The sequence below is a fragment of the Bubalus bubalis genome, chromosome 6 (assembly GCF_019923935.1).
Source record: "Bubalus bubalis isolate 160015118507 breed Murrah chromosome 6, NDDB_SH_1, whole genome shotgun sequence".
NCBI classification, from domain to species: domain Eukaryota; kingdom Metazoa; phylum Chordata; class Mammalia; order Artiodactyla; family Bovidae; genus Bubalus; species Bubalus bubalis.
Genome location: NC_059162.1, coordinates 112,736,532 through 112,762,225, shown reverse-complemented (window position 1 = coordinate 112,762,225; position 25,694 = coordinate 112,736,532). Strand labels below are relative to the sequence as shown.

Sequence of the window (25,694 nt, the reverse complement as noted above, 5' to 3'; positions counted from 1 at the left end):
TATAGCACACACGCAGGCAGATGCCCCGGGTGCCTTCCCTGCAGCGCGGGCCCTGGCTCTCCCCTGTGAGCAGCCTCCACACCTGCCCAGTCCAGACCGTGCAGGGACCCAGAGCACCCACCCACCAGTCCTGGGACTCGGGGTACCGCTCGGCCACACCAGAGAGCCGTGGGCGGTGCTGGGGTCACGGCAGGTAGGCGGCCAGCCCCGGACGGAGGTGTGGGCATGGGGAGACGCCGCCCTCTCTGAGGGGGACGCCAGGCGGGGAGCCCGTGATGCCTGCATGCCCCCGCCTGCAGTCGGCCGTCCGCCTGCCCCCACGTCCAACAGCAGCTCCTGTGTCCACTTCAGACGACAGCCCTCTGTCCTACTGCCCTGAGAAAATCGTCACTAAACTGAATTCGGCTCTGACTCTGCCTCCCTCAGAGGGCCAGGGCCTCTGACAGCAGGCACAATGAAGTCAGTGTCTGAGGTGACGATTCCAAGGATGGAAGCTGCCACACGGCCCTGGTGAGGGGCGAGCGCGTGGAGCGGCTGCAGGCAGGCATACGTCACGTGGCCGTCAGGCCGGGCAGGGCACTCGCCACCAAGCATCCATCACTGATGGCTCAGGGCCCATCTCCTTCCATACTGTTCCTAAACCATGCAGGACCAAGAGCGGTGCCGGCAACAAGGAGACCAGGGTCGAATTCCTCTGCCTGACAGGCCCGGGTCCACATCCACCTCCCTCACCAGCCACAGAAGAGACCGCCTGTCTGACCTCCTCACGCCCACCCTGTCCCCCCCCCTTCAGCATGGCTGCAGCAGCCATGACAAAACCCACTAGTTTTACAGATCTTACTGGCTCGCAATACACATGGCAAAGGGTCCACCACGGCCTGGAACACGCTTCGCCTCTGCCCTTGCCGCCTTGCCACCCTCCCAGGCTCGGCTTCCTCTGGCAGGAACCGCTCTGACCCCAGACCCCTGATGCTGCTGCCCAAGGCCCCCTCAGCCTCGGGTCTCCGCACGTCCCCCCAGCCACGGTCCCCCACAGGAAGGCCTCCTGACACCAGCTACAGCCCAAGCTGTTTACTCCTTGGCCTCTGGTCCTGACTGCCCAGCACCTGCCGCTCATCCGGGACTGTTCCGAGCGTGAAGGAAGCTCTCACTGACACCAGCGCCTGTCCACACAGGGCTCTCAGGTGAAATCAGAGGGCAAACAGAGCTGACCACCCTGGAGCGACTCGCTCTGACATATAACTGTGAGCACCTACTGTGTGTCAGTGAGGGAACAGGGCCAACCACCCTGGAGCGAGTCACTCTGATATATGACTACAAACGCCTACTGTGTGTCGGTGAGCAAACAGGGCCAAGCACCCTGGAGCGAGTCACTCTGACACGGATACCTACTGTGTGTCAGTGAGTGAACAGGCCGACCACCCTGGAGCGAGTCACTCTGACATATAACTGTGGGCACCTACTGTGTGTCAGCAGTGGACAAACCAGACAAAAATCCCTTGCTCACATATGGCGTTATGTTACAGCTTTTAACAAAAGAAACAAAAGCACGTGGACTCAGAGCAGCGACTCCGGGGAGGGACGGTGGGGGCGGGGCGGGGTGAGGCCAGCGTCTCCCGGTGCCCCACTGCTTTGTTTCTGTTGCTTTCCAAACTTCAAATGACTTCAAAGGAGGTGGTGACATTCCATCAAATGTTTATTAAAACAAAACTCAGGTAGAACCCAATGGTGGAACACTGACTTGAAGAAAAAAGGAAACAAAAGCACTAAACTCTAACTGCCCCACAACTCCTGGAACGCTCCACAGCTCCAGGCTACTGCGGGAAGATTATAAAAGAAGCCATCCAGGACTTGAAGACAACTAAAATCACTTGAGAGAAATCAGAGATGGCTAGATCGGAGAGGGGGGACATTTGAAGTCAATGAAAACATCTGGATATCCAAAAGCAGATGCAGGTGCTCAAAGGGCACTCTCCCCCCACGGCACGACAAAGACGAGGTTAGACAGAAAGCGCTTTAAAATACTTTCTCTATCAAACAAGAATAAGTCAAGATAAAAACGAGGTAAAAAGAACAGAAAAGCTATGCTGGAACAGGGGTGAAAATCACATGTAGAAGCACTAAGAAATGCAATTAAATTTGTATCAAATTATACAATTTGAAAAGCAGAATTAGAGAAAACAAATTAAACCAATGCAGAAAAGCATGACAGACATGGAAGATAAAGCGCGTATGCACGCACCCCTGCATGACCCCGAGGCCCCTGGTCCCTGCTGGACCCTGCAACTCATTTACCCAGCCTGCTGCTCGGAGGTGGAGCGCTTGACACCTCAGCCATCTCGCCCTGGGCCAAGCTGAGGGCACCCATGTCACTGCCCACTCTCCACCCTCTATCCTCTGAACCAGAGGCCTGTCCTTCCTCTTCCTCTTCCACCTGGCAGCCAGAGCAAATCATTCCAATACTGCAAATCTGGGACTCTTGCCAAGAGGAACTATACAATGGACAGGCTGAAGGACTATGTCCCAAACCCATTCCGCACCTGTGGTCTCTCTCCCCCAGGCCTCAGCAGGCCACACGGCTCTTCCTTCACCTCTCCGTACAGTCTGAACTGCAGCCCCCACTGCACGACCTTCGCACATGCTAGGCCCTGGACCTAATCCATTCCAAAGTGCCTACAGGCACAAGTCTGACACACGAGCACAAACTCACACACTCAGTTCAGTTCAGTTGACTTTCCACTAATCACTCTTCAAGTCTCAGTTAAAACATCACCTCCTCAGGGGCAGTCTTCCCCACCATTCTGCCAGACCAGCGGGGACCCGGCTTATCATACTTCCCACGCAGCCTTACTTCCATACGTGTTGCCAGTCTCGGCCTGTAATTAGACCTCCCTGTGAGCCACTGAGCCCCTTGAACACAAGCTTGGTGACAAACAGCCCTTCTCCGTTTCTGCTCACCACTGAAATCTGCCACTGAGCACCGTACGTGGTCCCAGGGACCCTGCACAGAACGACGTTCAAACAGTGAATGAATGAACGTGCAGAACTCCCAAAGAACAAGACAAAGCACATGAACCAGAAGTACAGAGAAAAGATCATTTTTCAAAGTTGGAAAACCAAAAACAGAGCCTGGAAACCAGCAGGTTCTACATATCAAGACAAATTTGTGAGCAAAAAACAATAGTGCTCAAGACAAAGAGAGAATCCTACAAGATTTCAAACAGAAAGGTACAGATATCTTCAAAGATGGAAACAACATGAAGGCTAGTTTCTGATGCCTCCCCTGCAACACCAGCAACAGAGAGAACAGTGTGCTGTTGGGAGGCATCCGATGAGAAATACTGTGTTCTGGCTCCTTGGTGGAAAGCAGAGCACTTTCCATTATTTTACTTCCTTGTTCTTCAGTCCTTTCTCAATTTCTTAGTTTGAAAGGAACAACTGAGTAGCTGGGGAAACAAAGCACTGAGTAGCATGCGCTATGTGGCTAAGCACTGTCTGATACAAAGCTTGACCAAAAAATGATGTCACCATTGTGGGCTGGCTATAACCAGAGACATCATGAGGAAATCTGTGTGCTGCGAATGTGTAAAAAATAAAAAGGAAAACTTCAGCACAAATCATTACCAAAAACAAAGGTAAATGGTGCACATACCACTCACAAAAATGCAAAACAGAAGAGAGGTACCAAGAAAGCATTAACTCACAACACAGTCAGGCACGAAAACACAGCAGTCAGACATGCAAAAACCCTGACAACCAGAAAACGCCTCATGCTCACCACTGCTAGCAGACTGTTCCATACTGAACTAAAACAAATTCCAACAATCTACTGTCTACAAAGATTAAATCTAAAATAACCAGGAAATATAAAGGTAACAAGAAGAGGGAAGAGGGAAGCAAGTATGTCAATTAAGCTGTGAACAAAGGAAAGAAAGTATGGCAGTATCAATATCAGAGAACAGGTCATGGCAAAGATTAATCACTATAAAAAAAAGATATGACTTTATTAATAGATGACTACTCAGTAATGAGGATATTAACATTTACTTACGTGCTTAAAAGAACTTCAAAAATAGAGCAGGTGAGAACTGTTAGAAATATGAGAACAAAAGGATGAATGTAACTGTCCTGAAAGAGATGAGCTCCTCATTATCAGTCTGTGGGAGATCAAGTGATAAAAGGTCCTAAGAAGACTGAGCAACAAATTTCCTAAGTTGCAATAAAGACCAAATTTTAGTCCCTATACTAAATACATTATCCTTCAAGTAAATGGGATCTAACATTTCTCACATTTCATAATGAGTGATCTTTCCTTTTTTAATTGAGGTACAGCTGATGTACAATATTACATAAGTTTCAGGTGTACAACACAGTGATTCACAACTTTTAAAGGTTATATTCCATTTATAGTTATTATAAAATATCGGCTACACACTTTGTGTTGTTTGTATACAGTGAGTGATCCTAATGTCAGACACTTATAAATATCATGCCGTGCCAAGATACAGAAAAAAACAAACTAGTGACAAGTGCCGGTTCACAAGCGGAAGCCAAAGAGGCTGAGAAGCTGAGCAGAGCTTTTGAACAACGCCACAGGGCTGGCGGAGACGATGGAATTCAGAGACCAACGGAGAACGAATAAATGCCGAGACTCCTAGGGACCAACCCACAGAAGCAGAGCAAGTGAAGACTGATCGGTCAGTCAGAAAAAGTGAAGCCCACCTTCAAATCCGATCAACCACAAACTGGATTTAAGATGACCTGCTGCTCCTGTGCCCACCAGCCAGAAGCAGAGGATTAATAAATCCTCTCTTTGGGAAGAGACCATCATCCTGAGCCTAAACCTGTCTTCACTTTTCAGACAATGTCTGTCAACCAAGATTGACAGGTATTCCAGGAGGAAGCACTAAAGGAACAAAAGCAAGAAAAAAGCCAGGCAATGAAAAAAAAAGACCCAGAGTGGAACCAGACGTTTTGAGTTTTCAGGCATGGACTTTGAAATATGCTTAATATTTTCAATGAAATTAAGGACAAGATCAAGGAGAGGGTTTTGGCATGTAACTTGAGCCCTTTTTTAAAAAATCAACTGAAAATTCTAGAGCTAAAAGAAAATAAGTGGAATTAAAAACTCAACAGACAGATTCAACAACAGACAAGAAACACCTAAGAACACAGAAGAAAGATAATAAAACATCTAGAATGAGGAAAACAGAAAATATTTTTTAAAGAGTACAAGAAACATAGAAGTCAGGGGAAAGATGTAACAAAAAAGTCCCAGAAATAAAAGGAAAAAATAATGGGTAGGAGGCAACACTTGAAGAGCTAATAACCAAGACTTCCCCAAAACTGACAAGAGAAGGGGAACACAGCTACAGATTTTAGAACTGCCAGGAACACTAAGCAAGATAAATACAGAGAACCATGCCTGGAAAAATCATAGTAAAACAGCACAGTGCCAAAGGAAAAGAAAAATCTTAAAAATAGTTGGAGGGGGGAGGGGAGGAGATACATTATCATGCAAGGGAAAACAACAGGACAAGTTATTACTTTTACTAAAAATAATAGAAGCTACAGTACAACGGAATGACATTTTTAGACTCCTGAAAGAAAATGACTGCCATGCTAGAACTGTATAACAAGCAAAAACATCCTTCAGAAAGATGAAATAAACAAAACAAAAATAGAAACCAAGACTAAAGGAATATTAAAGAGAATTTTTCACAGAAGGACTATTATCCCATACGGATCACAGAAATACAGAAAGAAATGAATGGCAACAGAAAAGGCAATGTTCACTGCAAACCTAAGCGACTGCTGACTGTACAATAGTGTCCTGTGAAATTTCAAATATATGTAAAATTAAGATATATGACAAACCGCAGAGAGGTGAGAGGCAACTACAGAGAAGCTTCCTTTTCAAGTACCAGAAATTAAATTTCAAGAGCAAAGAAGAGTGTGCGTGTTTAGTTGCTCAGTCATGTCTAACACTTTGCGACTTTATGGACTGTGGCCCGCCAGGATCCTATTTCTATGGGATTCTCCAGGCAAGAATACTGGAGTGGGTTGCCATTTTCTTCTCCAGGGGATCGTCCAGACCCAGGGATTGAACCGGCATCTCTTGCATCTCCTGCACTGCAGGCAGATTCTTTACCTCTGAGCCACTGGCTTCCCTTAATGAAGAGTATAGAGTTCAAAGAATCTAAGATCCCTGCATTGTCTGGGAAGCACTAATCTGGATGGGAAGTTAATAAGTCAAGGACATATTTTACAATCTGCAAAATAATATCACTAAAATATGTATATGAAATAAGAGAGGGGAGAAAATGAAATAATTCATCCATTTTAGAAAGAAAGATACAAAAAATATAAAATGTGAGACAAAGAGAAAACAAGTAATACATGGGATTTGTACCCCAATACAAGAGTATCTAAAACTAAGTATAGATTAAACATAAACCAATGGAAGACATCACCCAATTAAATAATCCAACAGGGAATTTAAAAACCCACACAACTGTATGCTGCTTACAACCTTAAATATAAACAAAAGAAGGTTTAAACTGAAAAGATGGAAAATTCTATACCATTACTTAGAATACAACTAGTAACCGAAATAAAGGTATTGCAGCTAAAGCAACATCAAAGTAAACTTTGAGGCAAAAAACATAAAGGGGTCAATCTAGTAAGAATATAAAATAATCTTAAATTTGTATGCATTTAATAACAAGCCTGCAAATATATAAAGCAAAAATTAACAGGATGAAAGCAAAAACCAGGTAAGTCCAAAACCACAGAGGAAGATTTTAATAAATCTCACTCAATAACTCAAGGACTAGCAGAAAAGCAAGTCAGAAGGTTATAAAAGATTTGAGGAAAATGATTAAATTTTTGTCCTAATCAACGTACAAGAACTACTGAGTGTAAATTCTGTTCAAATGCACATGCAACATTTGAGGAAACACAGGTCAGCAGCAGACACAAAAGAATGTGAGTTCATTTACATCAACCATCTGAAACAGTCGACACAAATCTAGCGTATCAGATGTAGGATGGTGGTTCCTCTGGAAGGGGGCTGGGGGGACAGCTGGGCAAGATCACTTAGGGGAGCTTCCCGGGGCCTAGACATATTCTACCACTGAATCTGGGTAGTGGCTACAGATGAAGCTCTGCCCACTCACTTGTGCGCTTTTCAGCTGGGAAGTCATATTTCAATTTTTAAAATTATTTACAATATACAAACTCAGTAAAGCAGAAATGCTGCTTTGACAAACTCCTTTGAAGAATTAGTTAAAATATACCTTCAATATACCTTCAAAACAAATCTGTAAATTTTGTGATAAGGCTGGAAATAATTTCTAAATTATCTCATGTTAGATAATGGAAAGAAAAGAAGTATAAGGGGAAAATGAGAAACATTTTTCCCTGCCAACTTCTGCCTATTACTAGTGTATGAAACCTAGTTTTAAAAAGGGGGAGGAGGGGAGGAGGGAAGCTAAACCAAGCATAGCCAATGAGGGCACACTTAGAGAAAGAGACAGGGGTAACGTTGAACCCCCCAAATACAGAGCTGACTATCCAGAAGCACACACAGAATCAGCTCATAAGGAAGCTCACACACATGGCCAAAGGCTGTGAGAGACGCTCGACCTCACTTTGATAATCAAAATACAACAAATTCCCATTTTTATCAAAGTGGCATAGATGTTATAAAATTTTAACAAATGGCATTTGTGAAAGGATAGAAACCACTTCATGAAGTTCAACTCATACAAATTCTAAAGGCCTTTTGGCAATAATATACCGGAAGCCTTTTAGTTTTCACAGATTAGCATTAGCATGTTTAATTATCAAAAACATTTCATGCTACTGCAGAGGCTGGGGCATGAAGCTAGCAAATCCCCTTTCTTCATGCTGCCATTATGCTCTCTGGCCTTCTAAAGGGTGATCCCACTTGAAGGTGAGAACGCAGAGGACTCCGTCTACTCCCCATCTTCTGAGATTTCCCGTGGCCACAGCTCCACTTTATCAAGAACCTAAAGGCACATCTGTGTCTCTAGCTGCATCCCAACTTCACTTGTTCTTAAAAAGAAGGCAAGCAGACCCCTTTCCAGCTGCAAAAGTCTCCTTGCTCCCATTTCTTCCACCAAACCTGTATAAAAATCTCTGTTGTTGTTTAATTGCTGAGTCATGTCCCACTCCGTGTGACCTTAGACTGCAGCCCACCAGGCTCCTCGGTCCGTAGCATTTCCCAGGCAAGAGTACTGGAGGGGTTTGCCATTTCCTTCCCCAGGGGATCTTCCCCACCCAGAGATCGACACCACCCCCGGCCCTGTCTCCTGCATTGGCAGGTAGGTTCTTTACCACTGAACCACCAGGAAAGAAAACTCTCTACTCTCCCCCAAATATTTCCTTCCATCTCCCCTGTAAGACTCTTGTCCCTCAGGTCCTTATGTCTTTATGAGACAATTCTTCGGCCATTTTAGGGGAAAATTAAAATGGAGTCTTTGTTAATGTGGAGCAAAATTTACTCATTCTTTGCCAGATACAAAAGGTTCCCATCTGTTGGCTGATTCGTGATAACAGTGACTTTCACTGCCGAGTTGTTGGTATCAGGCACGCAATTTTAGTTGAAGTTGTGGAATTCGGAAATTACTACTGGAATAGCTGGAAAACCAAATGAGATATTCCAGGAACTGAAGTAGCTTCTGGGCAAATACATTCATTCATTCTGCACTCACTTCCGCAAGCACATGGCACCAGGCACTGGCAAAGTCCGAGGCCAGGCCCTGCCTTCTAGGCCCTGCACGCAGATTCCTACAGGGTGCTGTACGGGAAGGGACAGGTTCAGAGTTCAGGCAGGAAACGCTGCAGAAGTCAGAAGTGGGGGAGCGCCCAGAACCTACCAGCTCTCTATGGAAGCATGCCTTGGGGAACTGGGCACCAGTCAAGTGGCTCCAAACACTCCACCATGTATCCCCAAATTCCAGATGCCCTCACGGGTTACTAAGGGCGGGACGGGGTGGGGGGGGGTCTCCTTATCTTGGAGTATTTCTGGGGAGCCTCACTATTAAGCTTTAATGTCCTTTCAGCACATGCTCAGATGAAAAGCTAGTTTTTACAGCACTAACAAAAATCTAAAGTAAATGTGAAAGAAACAGTGCCTCTGCCCCGAGGGCTGGGAATCATCCACAACTGCCCCCACAGAATGAGCTCGACATCTGGAAGTCAACTATTCAGCACCCTGAACACGTGTTCCCATAGAAACAGGGTATAAACCAGGGTCCATTCTCCAACCAGGCTGACAAAGTTCCATAGGAATTCACATCGTACCAGAGCACAGTGCCATATTATTTTTATGGAGACATAATTCCTGTACAACTCAGCCTTTTACAGTATACAGCTCAGTGGTTTTCAGCATATTCATAAAGTTGTGCAACCATCACCACTATCTAATTTTAGAACATTCTGACACACACCCCCAACTAAAATCCGGTACCCATTAGCACTCCTCTGTCCAACAGCCCCTGGCCACCACTAATCTACTGTCTCTACAGATTTGACTACTGTGCATTTCATGTATATCGGATCATAAAATATGTGGTCTTTTCTGTCTGGCTTTTATTCAGTATATTTTCAAGGCCCATCCAAGCTGTAACATGTATCAGTACCTCATTTACTTTTCAAAAGCCTTTTAAAAGTTCACACTTTTTACCTCAAACAGGATTATACTTCTAAGAACTTAAGCTATGGAAATAACCCGAAATATACAAAAGGATCTATGTATAAGTGTACATTACAGTGCTATTTAATAGGAAAAAAATACAATATAGGGACTGGTTAAACTTATACATTTAAATAAGATGGAATACTATGCAACATTAATAAGCAAGACTTTGAAGGATATCATAAGAAAAGCTCATTATTAAGTGAACAAAGTAGGTTAAAAACTAAAACCCAGTTGGTAGGAATGACACCAATTAATATATATTATTAGGTATCTTTGGGTAATAGGAATATAGATGGTTTAAACTTCCTATGTTATTTATACACTTAAAAATTTTCTTCAATAACTTGACCAAAAAAGCAATTAATCTTTAATAACATTTTTCTACTGGAAGAAAAAACAACTTTTAGAATATTGGAATGTGGACAGAAATACACTCAGAGTTAAATGCAGAGTCCCTAATGTTTTTTGATTATTTATATATATGAAAGTAAGAAGAGTCAATTAGTAAGTTATTTTTAAAAGTGAAAAGCAGAAAAGACAATAAATATAAACACAGAAACTGAATTAGGTAATAAAAAATGGAATTGTTGAATAACCTAAGAACCAGTTCTCTCTTTTTAAGAACCAGTTCTCTTCAAAGCAAAAAGAAAAAATGGGACCCAATCAAACCTAAACCTACAAGTTTTTTCACAGCAAAGAAAATCATAAACAAAATGAAAAGACAACCTACAGACTAGAAGAAAATATCTGCAAATGATACAACTGACAGGGGCTTAATCTCCAAAATATACAAACAGCTCATACAACTCAGTGACAAAAAACAAGCAACCCAACTGAAAAATGGTTAGAAGACCTAAATTAACATTTCTCCCAGAAGACATACAGATGGTCAACAGGGACACGAAAAGATGCTCAAAATCACTAATTACTAGAGAAATGCACATCAAAACTACAATAAGGTACTACCTCACACCGGTCAGAATGCCCAGGTCTACAAATGGCAAATGCTGGAGGCTGCGGAGAAAAGAGGGCTGCTGGCAGCGATGTAAACTGACGCGGCCACCATGGCGAACACTATGAAGGTTCCTTAAAAACTGAAAGTAGTTTCCATACGATCCGGCAATCCCACTACTGGGTACCAATCTGGCAAAGACTAAAAAACTGTAATTTGAAAGAAACATGCACCCCAATGTTCGAAGCAGCACTATTTACAATAGCCAAGACAAAGAAGTAAACTAAATGTCCAACAGATGAATGGATAAAGGAGTTGAGGTGTTCCATTCCATAACAATGGAATATTACTTAGCCAAAAAAATTGAAATAATGCCATTTGCAGCAACGTGGATGGACCTAGAGATTATCATATAAGTGAAGTAATTCAGAAAGAGAAAAACAAATATAGTGTGATATTGCTTATATGTAGAATCTAAAATGTGACTTAAATGAACATATCTACTAAACAGAAACAGACTCACATACATCGAGACCAGACTTGTGGTTGCCAAGGGGCGGGAATGGTGGAAGAGGGATGGATTAGGAGTTGGGATTAGCAGATGCAAACTATTATATATAAAATGAATAAACAGCAAGGTCCTATTATATAGCACAGGAAACTATATTCAATATTCTGTAATAAACCATAATGTAAAAGAATATGAAAAACATATATATATATGTATAACTGAATCACTCTGCTGTACAGAAAAAATTAATGCAATATTATAAATCAACTTTACTCGAATACAATTCTTTTCAAAGTGAATAATGACAAAAAAACAAAAGCTAAGCAAGTAAAATTAAAAGTGCGAAAGGGAACCAACATACTGTTGTAAAGCAATTATCCTTCAAATAAAAATAAATTGAAAAAAAAAAAGAAATGTGAAGGGGATTCAACCAGAGACATTTATGTTTAAAGTGCAAATACATATTACTAAATTAAAAGGTGTGGAATAAGTGGGAAAGTAAATACCAAAAATGGACAAAGAAGTTAAAAAGTTCCTAAGATCAAAAATAAACCTTTTAGGTTTACTCAGAGTCTTATTATCTCCCTGAAAACTAAGTTCTCTCAAATTTTCAAGAAATTCTAAAACTATAAAAATGTTCCAGAGCACAAAAAATCATGGAAAGTTACTAAAGGAATTACTTGCACTCTGAAATCAAAACACAACAAAGGATACCTCCTACCCAAAGAATTAAGCAGTCACATGCTTTCATAAAATTCTAAATCCAAAATTAGGTTGTACTATTCAACATTATCAGGAACAATTTACTATTAAGAACTGTACAAAGCGGCTTCCCTGGTGCTCCCAATGCAGGGGGCCCGGGTTCAATCCTTGGTCGGGGAATTAGATCCCACATGCCACAGCTAAGACCCAGCACAACTAAAAAAAAAAAAGAAAAACCTCAAAGAAGTGTACAAATACTCAAACCCAAACTGATCATCTATAATAAATTACTGTTCAAAACACTCCAGTGAAATTCAACACCTATTCCTATTAAACACTCTAAAAGCCACAAATCAAAGACTAATTCATTTACATAGTTTAAAACATCTCTCCCCAGCCAGTAAGTAAACAACAGACCAAATAAAATAAGGACTAAAATAAAAGAGGCCATCAGGCAAGTCTGACTAGTTCAATAAGCCACAAAGGAAAACCAAGAGCAGTTAATTACACCAAAATAAAAGAAGTTTAAATGGAGGAAGGAATATCCCATTTGGAGCAACAACTTAATCAATCCATAAACAAATAAATAAAATAAAACCTGAAAGTAGCTGAAACTAACATTAACTCAAAATGTTGGATCCTAAACACGAAGAAAATTATCCACCTTGACTGAGTTACAAAAGAATTTTAAAAAATTGGGAAGCATACTGTATTTCTAGATAAAATTACTTAATAACATGAAGAAAAATATTGTAAAATACTCTATTCCTGTTATTAATATTAGAATCATACCTTACACAGTAGGTTCTAAAGTCATCCCCTGAAGCCAAAATTGTAAAGTCATACAAGAAATGCTGTATAGACATTAAAAAATATGATGAACATTTAGAGCAATCAACATGGGAAGTGATCACCATAAATTGTCAAGAGAAAAAAAAAAATCAAACAGCTGTTTCATCAAAAGGATCACTGTCATCTCATGCTATATGCTGCTCAAGAGACAGACATTTAGACGTAAAGATAATCACTCTAACATGAGCAGCTGGGTACCCCCGGGCTCTGAGGTCACATGATTTTATGCATTTAGAACTTTTGCACAAAGTACAACATAATTTCTATACATGGGGGTGGTAGGGTTAAGTTTTAAAAAGAAAACAGGTATACTAAAATATTAACATTCTATTTTGAGGTGGCTAAATTACAGTTATTTTCTAATTGCTTCCACATTCTTTTCTGTATTTCCAAATTTTCTACAACGATCATGAAAAACAGTTCTCTGTGTACAACTGTTAAAGAAATATCAACATTCTATTTTGAGGTGGCTAAATTACGGTTATTTTCTAATTGCTTCCACATTCTTTCCTGTGTTCCCAAATTTTCTACAGCAATCCTGAAAAATGAATCTCTGTGTAAAACAGTTACAGAAATACAAACTACAATGTGTTTAAACAATTCCTTTGGACCCTCTCACTCTTTTGTGCTTACATGTGCCAAATTCTCGGTTTTTCTCCAGCCTCTGTACAATTTCGAACCTTGAACTCAAAATTTATCAGGAACTGCTCCAAGCAGAGGGCAAAGGATGAAAAGTCTGAACTGCTCACACACACCCGTTCAAATTAAACAGGAAAACCACAGGTGGCAGAGGAATCGAGAGAGGTGTGGGTCCAGACTCACCGTAAAGCTGTTGTTGACGTTCTTGGTGCTGGATTCAGCCACGCTGGCGTCGGTCAGGTCCACCTCATCAAATATGATCGACTGGAAAAACACAGGGGCCACAGTCAGAGGGGGCGAAAGCATGCCCGGCCCCGGACTGCCCACTGCTCTCCCTCGACCCCAGCCAAGCGTGTGAGAACTACATGGACCCCGAGTGACCTCACCCGACCCACTGCTGACAGCGTGCAGGGCTCACGGGGAAGCTCAAGACCTTTTCTAAGTCCAGGGAGCTCCCTAGTGACCTGCGCCAGTGAAGTCAGAAACACGTCCTCCCACGAGTCCACCCGAGAGCAGGGTCCAGAGTAGAGGTCCTCTGTCCCTTCGGCTTTACTTTCTCCACCTTGGCGCTTGGGGAGAAAGCTATTGGCTAAAATGAACGATTCTAGGGGAGGACAGACTGACCAAAACAGAAGGGACCCAGGCATGAAAGAAAACAAAGGCGCACGGCAGAGACAATCTGGTCCCGGAGAGAAAGAAGGGTCTAGAAGCAGGCCTGGGACACCCCCTCCCCACTCTCCTCTCCCCGCCAAGTCCCCCTGTCACAGCCCCCCAGCTCCCGTTAACCTTACTGTCCCCTCTGGAGGAAACACTAGCAACTCAGAAAAGACTCAGCCTTTTAAGTAACTCCCTCCCGCCCCTTAAACTAAAATAACTATACAAGTCTTTTTTTTTAAATGAAGGATGTGGTCAGAATCCTTTCTAAACAAGTTACTCGGTACAGTTTCAAATTTTAATGTACTAACTCACTAGGGATACATCTCAAAATACTAATTACTCAGATTCCAGTTTTTTTATTAATAATACTAAAATATTAGCATCTGAACACAAAGACTGGTGTTCAGAACACCAAAAACTAGGTTTGTAGACACACTAGTGTCTGAAGTGTGCCACACCACCGTCGCCTAACTCAGCAGTGATTCAGGGCTCTCAACAGCTCTTCTTCTGTCACTGGAGTCCGCCTGGTGATTCCAGCTATAAATCTTACAAAGATGTCACATGGGAGGAAGGACCATGGCTAGAAAGCCCAGAGACAGCTTCTGTTCACACACCAAAAAGCCCAACACACTTTAAGCATATTTTTAGTTAGCTTCACAAGTATATATACTTGTCTCCAAAGTCATCAAGTTGCACACATTAAGTTTCTATACAGTGTTTATAAAAGTGTTTTGAAAAAAGAGAAAAAAAGGTCTTCCCTGGTGGTACAGTGGATAAGAAGTTACCTGCCAATATGGGGGACATGGGTTCCATCCCTGGTCTGGGAAGATTCCACATGCCACGGGGCGACTAAGCCCATGAACCACAAATACCAAACCCATATGCCGCGACTAATGAAGCCGAGGGCCTAGAGCCTGTGCTCTACAACGAGAGGAGCCCCGCAACGAGAAGCCGAAGAAGCGCAATGAAGAGAAGCCCCCACTCACTGCCATCAGGAAAAGGTCCTGCAAAGCAACAAAGACCCAGTGCGGCCAAATACAAAAAATAATAAAAATCAATTTTTTTAATGATAAAAAATATAGAAAACTTAGAGGAAAAAAAGTAGATATTTAGGCCAAAATAAGAGGGTTTTTAAGCCAGTGATCCTCAATCTTTCCAAAAGAATGATGGCTACTTGTAACATGGTTGCTTCTGTGACCTTTCCCTCCCCATCTCTCCCCACTGGTGACATATGACATTAAAGAAAAAGAAAATGAATTAGAAAAATCAATGTTCACAAGACATAAGACCCAGCACCCCAGAGGCTTACAAAACGCGCTCAGAATATCAGATCTAGAATCAAAGGTCTTTCCCCAGGGAGGACCCAGAGCCCAGCTCTCCCTGCAGCTTCTCGGGAGGTCTCCTCTTGCCAGTGTCCTCCACTGAGTCTCACCTTAGCAGTCTTTGCATAGTACAGCGTCCGCCCTCGAAGCTTGAAGTATCTTCGTTTTGATCGTTGGAATGAATTGTTCTGTTTGGTCAGCATCCCCTCTTTGATGACGGTCTGGAAGCACAGAAAGGGATTCATGAGTGTGTATTTTCACGGCGCCACACACTTATCCACTGACAGCCCAGAGCATCTGTGTGTGTCTCTAATGGGCCGACGGCCTAACAGAAGAACTATTTCTCATCCTCTGCGCAAACCCTGACCTATGGACAGGCTGAGTGGGCAGTGGGGGCAGGATGACCCGATCCTCCAAGGGGCGATGGCCTGCCTGAGCGGCGGGGAGGCGGGGCCAGAGGCCCAGGTGTGCCCAGCGCGTGCCCCGGGTGGGGGTCAGCGGAAGGGGGCGAGGGCACGCAGGACGACCGTCAGGGGCCAGGCCCCTGTTCTCCAGCCTCAGCACTGGGTAGTTCTCGGCTGTTCTTGGCCCAGCCTCTGTGCTCTCTGGCCTCCTGCCATTTCTCAGGATCCGGCTGCCAAAACTGTCGACGTAGGTTGCTACGGGGTTCGGCGCAGCCCAGGCCTGCCCCTCCTCGGCCCTCAGCCCTGATCATGGGCCAGGCGTGTGTGTTTACCCACGCTGCAATACAGAGAGGTGCCACCAGCAATATCACTGAGACTCCTCCACCCCTAAATCTGACCAGCCTGCCACCAAAGCAGGAGTGCAGAGAGAAGCATGGGGTGAAGGGCAGTCTGCTCGGCTCGGCGCACACACCCAGAACGGGGCAGGGCCTCCCCGGAGCTGCGTCCTGGACGCTGAGCCCGGAGCCGCACCACTTACAAGCCAAGTGCTCAGGGTCCTGCCTGGTCACCAGACGTGCTGGACCACTCGGAGCTGCCAAAAGTCAAAACTAAGCAGCAAGGCACCCTGACACCGAAGCCAGGCTCCCAACGAGTGCTCTGCCCAGCATCTCCCTGTGCAACGGAGGCAGAACGCGCAGAAACGCTGCACAAGGACAAGGACACCGGTCCAGAGAAGCTTCTCGTCGCATCACCTAACCCCATGCAGCTCTGCGCTTTAGGTCACTTTTAAGTGGCTGTATGAAGCATCTGGGCTCCTGTGGCCACTGAAGATGATGTAAGGTGAAACAAGACACAGAAACCCTACGTCACCCAAACACGTCAGAGGCGAGACCTGGTCACTGCTGTCTGTCTGTCTGTCCCTCCGTCAGCCAGCTCCTAACGGGGGAGGCAATGGAACCCGGGAGGCACTGCTGCTCCCCACAGGCGAATGCTGGAGACAGCACCCCCACCCCGGGCACGCGCACCCACACACACACACCCTCACCCCACCAGCGCCTGGCCATGCACAGGTCCACCCGAGCGCCCCGCGCTCCCGTGTCCAGCTGCTCCTCCCAATTCCCACTGCAGGACGTCCTCTCGGAGTCCCGGGGCAGGGGGGCTACACGGCTGGCTCGTGACCCCATGCCGGGTCCCTCAGGGCTGGCCCAGCAGTCCAAACAGCAACCTCTCCAACGCCCCAGAGGATCAACTCTGGGGGAAAGCTAGTGAGGAACCGCTGCACTTATCCTGGGGCGGGAGCCCTCACTGTTACCTCTGAGGAGGTCACCCACCGCTCTTCCAGGTCACTGAGGAGGAGAGACAAACACAGCATGACCCGACAATGTGGGAGAGACACGTGCTGGCCCATGGCGGAGAGAAAGCCTCCTGACTGAGGAGCTTCGGGTAGAAACCGGCCCGCTCTACGGGAGGACTGCCAGGTTGCGTCCGAGGAGTCTTTTCAGACCCAAGTGCACGCGTGGATGCTATTTCAATATGCTCTTCAAAGACAGGCCACTGCTTCCATGCCCGGCAGTGCAGACCCACGATGCCTGCACCACCTGCCCCACCAGGCGAGCCTCTGCTCGGGACCCCACAGATCCTGCTCACGAACCCAGGCACCTCTCCAGGCACCTCCCCTTGCCCCCAAACATCCATCTTCCTTACCTCTGCAGGGGAAGCAGTCGCCTCCATCGCTTTCCCAAAAGCAAAAAGAAAAAGGAAAAAAATTCTAAAAGACAACAAAATCACAGGCTGAGACCCAGAAAAGTTAAAAGAAGTTCTTTTTAAAGGAATAATGCCAGGGTATTCTTCTTGCATCTCCCGCTACACATGCCACACATAAAAGAAAAGCAAAATTAAAACAAATACACTCCAACACACACACACACACACACACACACACACACACACACACATCTTTCAGAGAGCGGATGAGAGCTGCGATCTTGGGCTACCCAAGGAGAGCTGTCGTTCTATTTATAGAACAAGAGTGCTCAGAAAAAGACTCTGGTGGGTTTCAGCGGAAGGGCTGGGGAAAAGATAAAGACCAGTACTTCTTTGAAGCTTTCTCAGAAACTGCATTTCTTCTCACATTTGGTGCTCGTGAGGACTATAGATATGCTGCAGAATATTTTTAACACTCAGTCAAAAGCAATGAACTAAATAAAAGCGGTCAAGAAAAGCACACCCCTGACTAATCAGCTGTGCTTTGCATTTGGCAGCCGGTAAGTGGCACCCACAGGAAACGGCTCAGCTCGCACGGCTCCGCACGCCCACTAGAGCAGAGGACCAGGAGTCCAAACCCAGACCCGAGAGGCCAGGCTCTAAGCATCACTTTGTCAAGTTCTCTGCACAGGCGACGGGGCCAGTTCTGTCCTTCAAACTGTCCAGGGCATCTCCCTCACCCTCAGGGAAAGGAAAGACTGAGCTGCAGAACACACGGGCACTGAGGATCTGAGCAGCCAGCAGAAAGGGAGCACTGGGCCCGGCTCCAAAGGGAGGACGCCAGTCCTGGCTAGGCTCTGGGGGTGGGGGTGGGGGGGTGGAGAACCCGGCAGGGTATTCAGCCTGTGCCAAAGCGTGGCCCTGGGTGCCACAGCCACCTGCTGACCCCTAGAGAGGTGCACAACCCACAGGCGAAGACAGCCCAGGCACCTGCCACAGTGAAGGCTGCAGTCTGCAGTCATCCTGCTCAGGAGCCAGGAGCGGATAAGGCAGTTCTGGAAATGCCCTCCAAATGCACCAACCGGCAGGCGGAGACGGCAAGGACAGGCCTACCTACGGGACTTGGTGTCCACAGTCCCAGGGAGTTGACCCCTCTGCAAAGGCAGTGGAACGCCTTCCCTCGCCTCCCCTACACACTCCCCAGACAAGCAGTGGCCACCACTCCGCAGGCTCCAGAGACAGCTCAGACCCAGGAAGGACAGAGCACAGAGGGCGCCAGGGAGGGAACACTTGCCGCCAGGGAGGGCGGCCCAGAGCCAGTCTGAGCAGGCGGGGCAGAGGGGTCCACAGCCCGCAGAGGGCTGCAGACAGAGCCCGCGAGGGCTGGTAGCTGACCGGAGCCCCACCATCTCCCTGAGGGCACACCTGTCGGTTACAGGGGCCCCGGATCAGGGGCATGGTTTCTCAGGCTGCAGAGTTTAGATGGACGGTCTTGGCCACCATGTGGAGGGCAGGAGGTGAGAGTGAAACCAGGAGGCAAGCAGGATCCTCCAGACACTCTTACAGGATGGCAGCCTGTAAGTGAGGTGCATCTGGGAGGAAGGAGTCACGGTCACAGGCATGAGAGTGTTCAGAGGACGCACCACAGATGGGATGATGGGGACGACCCCAGGGGTCTCCTGGAGGAGGACGTGACTCGTCTTGGACACAGCGACTCTGAGGCCCGGGGAGGCCGGGGGAGCCGTGCAGAGGGCTGGCCGCGGACCGTGGACACCGCGACTCTGAGGCCCGGGGAGGCCGGGGGAGCCGCGCAGAGGGCGGAGACGCCTCTACAGCGTCCCTTTCGGGAACGGAGAGGAAAGAGAAAAGGCCCAGGGCACTGAGAGGCCCGGGACACCGACGTCGGGCGCAGGGAGGAGCTGGGGGTCCAAAAAGGAGGACAAAGAGGAAGTGGCATGAAGCCGAGGAGCAGAGGAAAGAAGGCACCCAGGGAGCCTCGGGGATGCAGGCTGAGGGGGGTGCAGGGGCCGGGAGGGGCCCGAGGCGGTGGCCACCGGGAGTCACCGAGGACCCACCGGGGCAGGCGCGGGACCCGACTGGGGGGATGCCAGGCCAAAGCACAGTGAAGGCCACTGGACGGGAGGAAGCAAAGATGGCAGGCTGGTTTTTTGTTTTTTAATTTCCATATTTCTTAACTTTTTATGAGCATGGAATCATACTGTACATACCGTGCTTGAGCTTCCTATTCTTTCTGTCATCACGTGTTATCAACAGCCTTCCATATTAGTAAATGCATCTCTGTCTGCTACAGAGTTTTTCACAGTAGTGATGAGCGTAAATCATTCAACACACTCCCACGGCTCGAACGTTTAGAACGCTTCCTGCTCAGCACTGACAACAAGACTCCAAAGACTTCTGCTGCAACTGGAGTATCTGCACATGTCCTGAGCTACTCCTTAGAACCAAGAACCAGAAAGAGAACTTGGGGGCCAAAGCTCAGATGCTCACAGGGTTGAAGGCATGACAGGTGACCACAGGTGGCGGGGGGTGGGAGGACACTAGTTAGTGGGCCGGCACAGGCCATCATCCAAGGGGAAGGGTGCCATGTGCCCGCACCTCACACACCACACGGAAGTCAGCACAGAGTCGGTGCAGAAGGCGGAACTTGAAAAGCTTCAGTAGACAACACAGGACCATTTCTCTAGGACTGGAAAAAAATTTCTCAAATAGGATTTTAAATACTAAACATAAACCATAAGGTCTCTAAAACCAACTTCATTCCTACCGAGAACTTCTTGGTCATCATACACCTTACAAAGAAATGGAAGAGAGAAACCACATCGGGGAGAAGATACATGAAGTACACAGCCAGAGAGGACGTCCAGAATATTCTAAGCAGCCCTGCAAAAGGACAGCAAAGAGAGGCTACTAAACGGAAAAGCAGCAGAAAGCGTGAACCGTGGTGATGGTAAGTTGAATGATGACTAAATAAGATGCTGAACCGCAGGAGGCTGGAGAGAAGAGACCCCGGGAGGGGGCACCTGAGCGCCCTACTGTGGGGGCGGGGTCACGCACACGTGTCACCACTTCCATCACGCCTACATTTATGTGGTGTGCAAAGAGAAAGGGACAGACCAGGCTAATGAAAGGATGGAAGTGGGACTGCGAGCAGAGCTCTGCTGATGCTGTCAATGTGTTTTCAGTGCGTTCGCAGTTTCCTGACCACCCTGCCTGAGGCAGAGGGCTGCAAGCAGGCAAGCAAACAAAGGGTGAAGAGGATGAAATAAAAGAAGAAAGGGCTGAAACACTAGCCACATGTTCACTTCAGCCTCTATCTGTCCTTCAACCTTCTTCATCCTTCCAAAAAAAATAATTACACAAACCTATGTTAGGCAACACCATCCAAAATTCAAAGTCCAAAAAAAAAAAAAACAGTGGGGATACTAGCATAAAAAGTTAATATGCAGAAGAACTATTACAATGTTTCTGGGGACTTCTCTGGTGGCGCAGTGGACAGGAATACTTCTGCCAGTGCAGGAGACACGGGTTCGACCTCTGGTCGGGAAGACTCCACGAGCCGCAGAGCGATGAAGCCACAACTCCCGAGCCTGCGCGCCGCAGCCACTGACGCCCACAAGCCTAGCGTCTGTGCTCCACGACAAGAGAAGCTGCTGCAAGGACGAGGAGCCCTCCTCACCGCAACTAGAGAAAGCCCGTGCGCAGCAGCAAAGACCCAGCGCAGCCAAAAAAGTTTTTTTAAATTTTAAATGGCTTCCTTAGGACTTCCTTGGTGGTCCAGGGGCTAAGGACTCCGAGTCCCTAATGCAGGGGGCCCTGGTTCAATCCCTGGTCAGGGAATTAGATACCACACACTGCAACTAAGACCTACTGCAGTAAAATAAATATTTTTAAAATAAATAAATAAATAAGTGGCTTCCTTAAAAAAAAAAAAAAAAAAGTTTTTGGGACTTCCCTGTCGGTCCAGCGGTCAGGACTCTGTGTGCGTTCTCACTGCCGGGGCAACTGAGATTTCACAAGCCATGCGGTCCGGCCAAAAACATACATAAAAATAAAATGTTTCCATGAAGAAGCTAGTAAAATGTGTTACTTTAAATTTGCACATCACTTGAAATTTTCATGAGCATCTTTATATCTATTTGCCTTCTTAATAGAACAAACACTTAAGGTCTATGAGACAGACACTAATATTCTGAGTGACAAATAAGACTCCAGGTCACTAAGGGACCGAGTAATCTGTCCAAGGTTCAACAGCCAACGACAGGCCACAAAAGAAATGTCAGGCCTCCTCACTCTAATCTCAAACCTTCTTCCAGGGTTTCAGTTCAGTTCAGTTCCATAATAAACAGGAAACAATCAGAAAATAATCTGTTCACAAAGCACAGGCATGAACAACACATCCAAACATATCCAATAACCTTTAAAACAACAGGTTATTTTAAATGCTTACTGAGTGAGTGCCCACCGAATCGACTACATACATATAACACAAGCCATTTTTACCTTTTAATCCTCACACCAACTTTGGAAGCATGTAGTAATATTCCCATATATTTTATAGACTATGAAACCGAGGGTCAGAGAAATTAAGCAACTCACTCAAGGCCACAAAATTAAGCAACTCACTCAAGGCCACATGGCCGGTAAACAGAAGACCTGAAATTCAAACCCAGAGCCTAGGCAGCCTGGCCAAAAACATCTGTTGGCAAGTCTATGACCCTCCATCACAAGGCTGTCTCCCACACCAGATCAAGACAGTCCCAAGGCTACGGCTGCCTTACTGCTCTTATTCACCTTAGTCACCCAGTGCCCAGCACTGAGAATCCTGAGGAAACTTTCTGCAACATATCATAAAGGGCTAATATTCCTAATCTATAAAAAGGCTTTTAAAACTGAGAAAAAACTAACAACCTGATTGGAAAATAGGCAAAAAAATATGAACAGACACTTCACAAAAAAATAAAAATAAATTGAATAACCCTCAGACACAAGAAAAGATGTTCACCCTAGCTCATAACAAGAGAAAAACAAAATACAACTAAAATACTATTCTCACCATCAGACTGACAAAGAAAACTGAAAAAAGGCAGCACACCCTATGGGTGAGACTGTGAAGGAAACAGGCTGGTTCAACTCCAGGATGAGGTGAGCCCTGAGGAGGGGAAGCCGGCACAACCCCGCAGATCAGCCATGCACCTGCCCTCGGTCCAGCAAGCCCACTCCAAGGAACCCACCCTCACAGACACTCCGGCAAAACCACAGCATGAGGTCTGGACAAGGATATGTGCTGCGAACTAGCACAGCAAAAGACCGAACATAATCCAAGTGGTGGAATAAACTCGGACACATTCAGGAAACAGAGAACTGCCCCACTGGAAGAGGGATGAGGTGGTCCTTCAACAACTGTGGAATGACCTCCAGCCTACAGTCAGTGGGGGAAGGCTCAGGACAAGCATGGAGTATGCTGCCTATGTGTCAAAGGATGTGTGTGCGAGCGCGTGCAAACAGAAATTAAACTGAAAAGCAAACATGTGCACATATTATTTTTAAATTTCCAACCGGGAACAATGGAAGAATAAACCAAAATCATAAAATAATAAAAATGGCTACATAAGGGCGAAGAGGACAGGGTAAACCAGACTGGGGAGGAAGCCAGGCCTCCCGGAAGGCACGCCATCTAAAAGGACTCGCCCAGAAGGGCAGCGTCTGCGGGGCAGCAGCTCCTTGGGGAGCCCACGTCCGCGGCCTCCCTGACAGTCCCACTCCATCTGCACGGCTACCTCCTAAGGGAGGCCATGCGGACGTCCCTGCTCCGCAGAAATGGGCAAGAAGGAGGGACAGCGCTGGCATCCGTGCCGTTGCCCACTCGCCCCAGGACCCAAGTCCTCGTCACCATCTCCCTCAATCTTCACCACCCTGTGAAGGGCCACTACCCCCTTTCACTGAGGAAGAAACTGAGGCCCCGAGAGGGCCTATATCCATACAGGAGGGACAAAGGCAGAGTTCAAACCCAGGTCCGCCTGATTTCAGGTGAAAAGAACCCACCCTTCCAGGGTGGACACATGGGCAGACACGCACAGCTCAAGGCACAACCTCCCCCACGACCCACAAGGTTGGCCTCCGAACACACGCGGGGGCTCAGCGATGGCACCGAGGACTCAGCCCGCCTCTGGGAGCTGAGACAGGAGACTCCCGCGCCCCAGGGGCCTGTGCAATGAAACGCACTTCTCCTTCCAACAGATATTTATTGAACACTTAGTGAAAGCACTCCTAGGAATACGATGATGAAAAAGACAGGACCCTTGATCTTTAAGCAAGCGGCATGCTGGTAGAGAGATACTCCTACAAAGTAAAAGATACCCTAAGAAATTGTGTTAAATAGGAAAAAAGAAGGGCTCGGGGGTGGGACTAGATGACACAAGAAAGACAACACTGACAAATGTTTGGACTGGTGATGACTTAAACTCTTCTCCCTACTCTTGTGTATGTTTGGAAATTTCCATTATGGGGGTATAGACAGGGTGCTCTGGAAGCTCAGATGTGAAGGAAGCACAACGGAAGGCTGGAGCGCAAGGCCCAAGGCCGCTACCGCCTGGGTCAGAAGCAGCCACGGCCCTTGTCCCAGTCTCCTGATGGGCCGGATCCCCGACGAGAAGGTGCTGCTCAGAGCAGAAGACGTCTGAGCAAACAGCTCAGACACTGCCAAGGGATACACAGACGTCAGGACAGCACCCTAACCATCATTACTCAGCTTCCTCGTTCCTGGGCACGTGCTCAACCCACTGCCCCCTGGCCCGTTTTCAGACCTCAGGTGGAGATAAAGTCCAGCATTAAACAGTCCAGCGCGAGGCTGACGGGCCGACTGAAAGTTCCTTTTACTTTATTTGAGGGCACTCGGAGTCCAACCACTGCTAACACCTGCCAGTAACATCCTGAGACATATCCTTCCAGCGAGCCTTCAGTGTATAAATAAAACAGAAAAGTGGGGTTATATGCTATACAAATTATTTACTAATAATCTGCTTTTCCAAAAATACATTGTGACCTGATCTGCTGTTATTTTCCATTTTGTTTCTCTACAACCTACTTCAACTTCATTTACTCAGATGCTTAAGGACGCTGACATGATTGTGAACATATCTAAGAAACTGACAGCGTTTCATACATCATCTCAACGTCAAGCTAAACTGTACCTTATTTATCCCGAGACCTTGAGCTCTCTGCTTACGTTAAGCTTTTTATTTTCAACAGAGGAGTTAAAAGTTTAAATCGAACATAACTAAAATGTTCCATATAACATACACACTGGGATTCTGTGAAACTTAAATCCTGTGTTTCAAAAATCATGCCCTTTTGCATATCTGGCTCCTTACATTTAATCTGTTTTAGCCCAACATTTCGAGCTGTGTCTCAGGACAGGCCAGAGAAGCAACTGAGGGCAGACTCGTCTCCACCTCCCGCTCCCAGCACACAGCAGCCACCACGGCGAGATGGACACTCTCAGCGGAAGGAACCTTCGACCGAAGGGGAGAGTGCTATGCTTTTCTGTTTTCTTTAGCACAAAATAATAATGATCACTCGAGAAAACGCAGGAAAGAAATAAAAATAATCCCGACTGCACCAGCCAGCGTGACCCCTGACGTGGGTTTGGAAGCTCTCAACTTTGCACGCAGCTGAATGTCTATACATATAGGCTCTCTGCTCTCCCAGCATCACCAAGTACCATCCAAAGGACCACTCTCCGCCAGCTCCCAAGTGGGTGAGGAGGCCAAAAGGGGGTCCTCGCTCTCCCACCTCCCAGTGCTGCTGGGCGCCCCAGCCCCGTAGTGGCAACCCCTCTGCAGTCGTGAAGGCGAGGTGAAACCACCTGGGCACCGGGCAGGGAGGACCAGCGCCAAACAGGTGTCAGCCAATGTCATTAACTCCCTGAGTTAAACCGAAAATGTTTCCGGGCCTGCAACGTTTTGTATTTAATGGTGCGATAAATGTGTTGCCCATGAAGCTTTTTTTCACGTTTAAGATTAGTTCCCCGAGGCAGGGTCCCACCAGTGGAATTACCAGGGCAAGAGTATGCAGTTCCTTGGGGTTTCTCACACATGTCACCGAATCGCTTCTACCCACATGTGCTGCCAGAGGGCAAAGCAGCTACGGGTTTCTATAAACGGCAAGATCCCGGCTCATACACAATACTGGTTAAATACAAAAA

At 46.5% G+C, this 25,694-nt stretch overlaps 1 protein-coding gene across 4 annotated transcripts in view; it reads right to left on the bottom strand.

Moving 5' to 3' along the window:
* DGKD (diacylglycerol kinase delta) overlaps positions 1-25,694 on the bottom strand; it is a 111,159-nt gene that overhangs the window by 63,436 nt on the left and 22,029 nt on the right. For all 4 annotated transcript variants that reach the window (XM_025289171.3, XM_025289174.3, XM_025289172.3 and 1 more), the window contains exons 2-3: positions 15,473-15,583; positions 13,567-13,647 (exon numbers count right to left, since the gene is read on the bottom strand). In XM_025289171.3, coding sequence (XP_025144956.2) covers positions 13,567-13,647; positions 15,473-15,583 — 192 coding nt within the window. The remainder of the gene's footprint in view (positions 1-13,566; positions 13,648-15,472; positions 15,584-25,694) is intronic.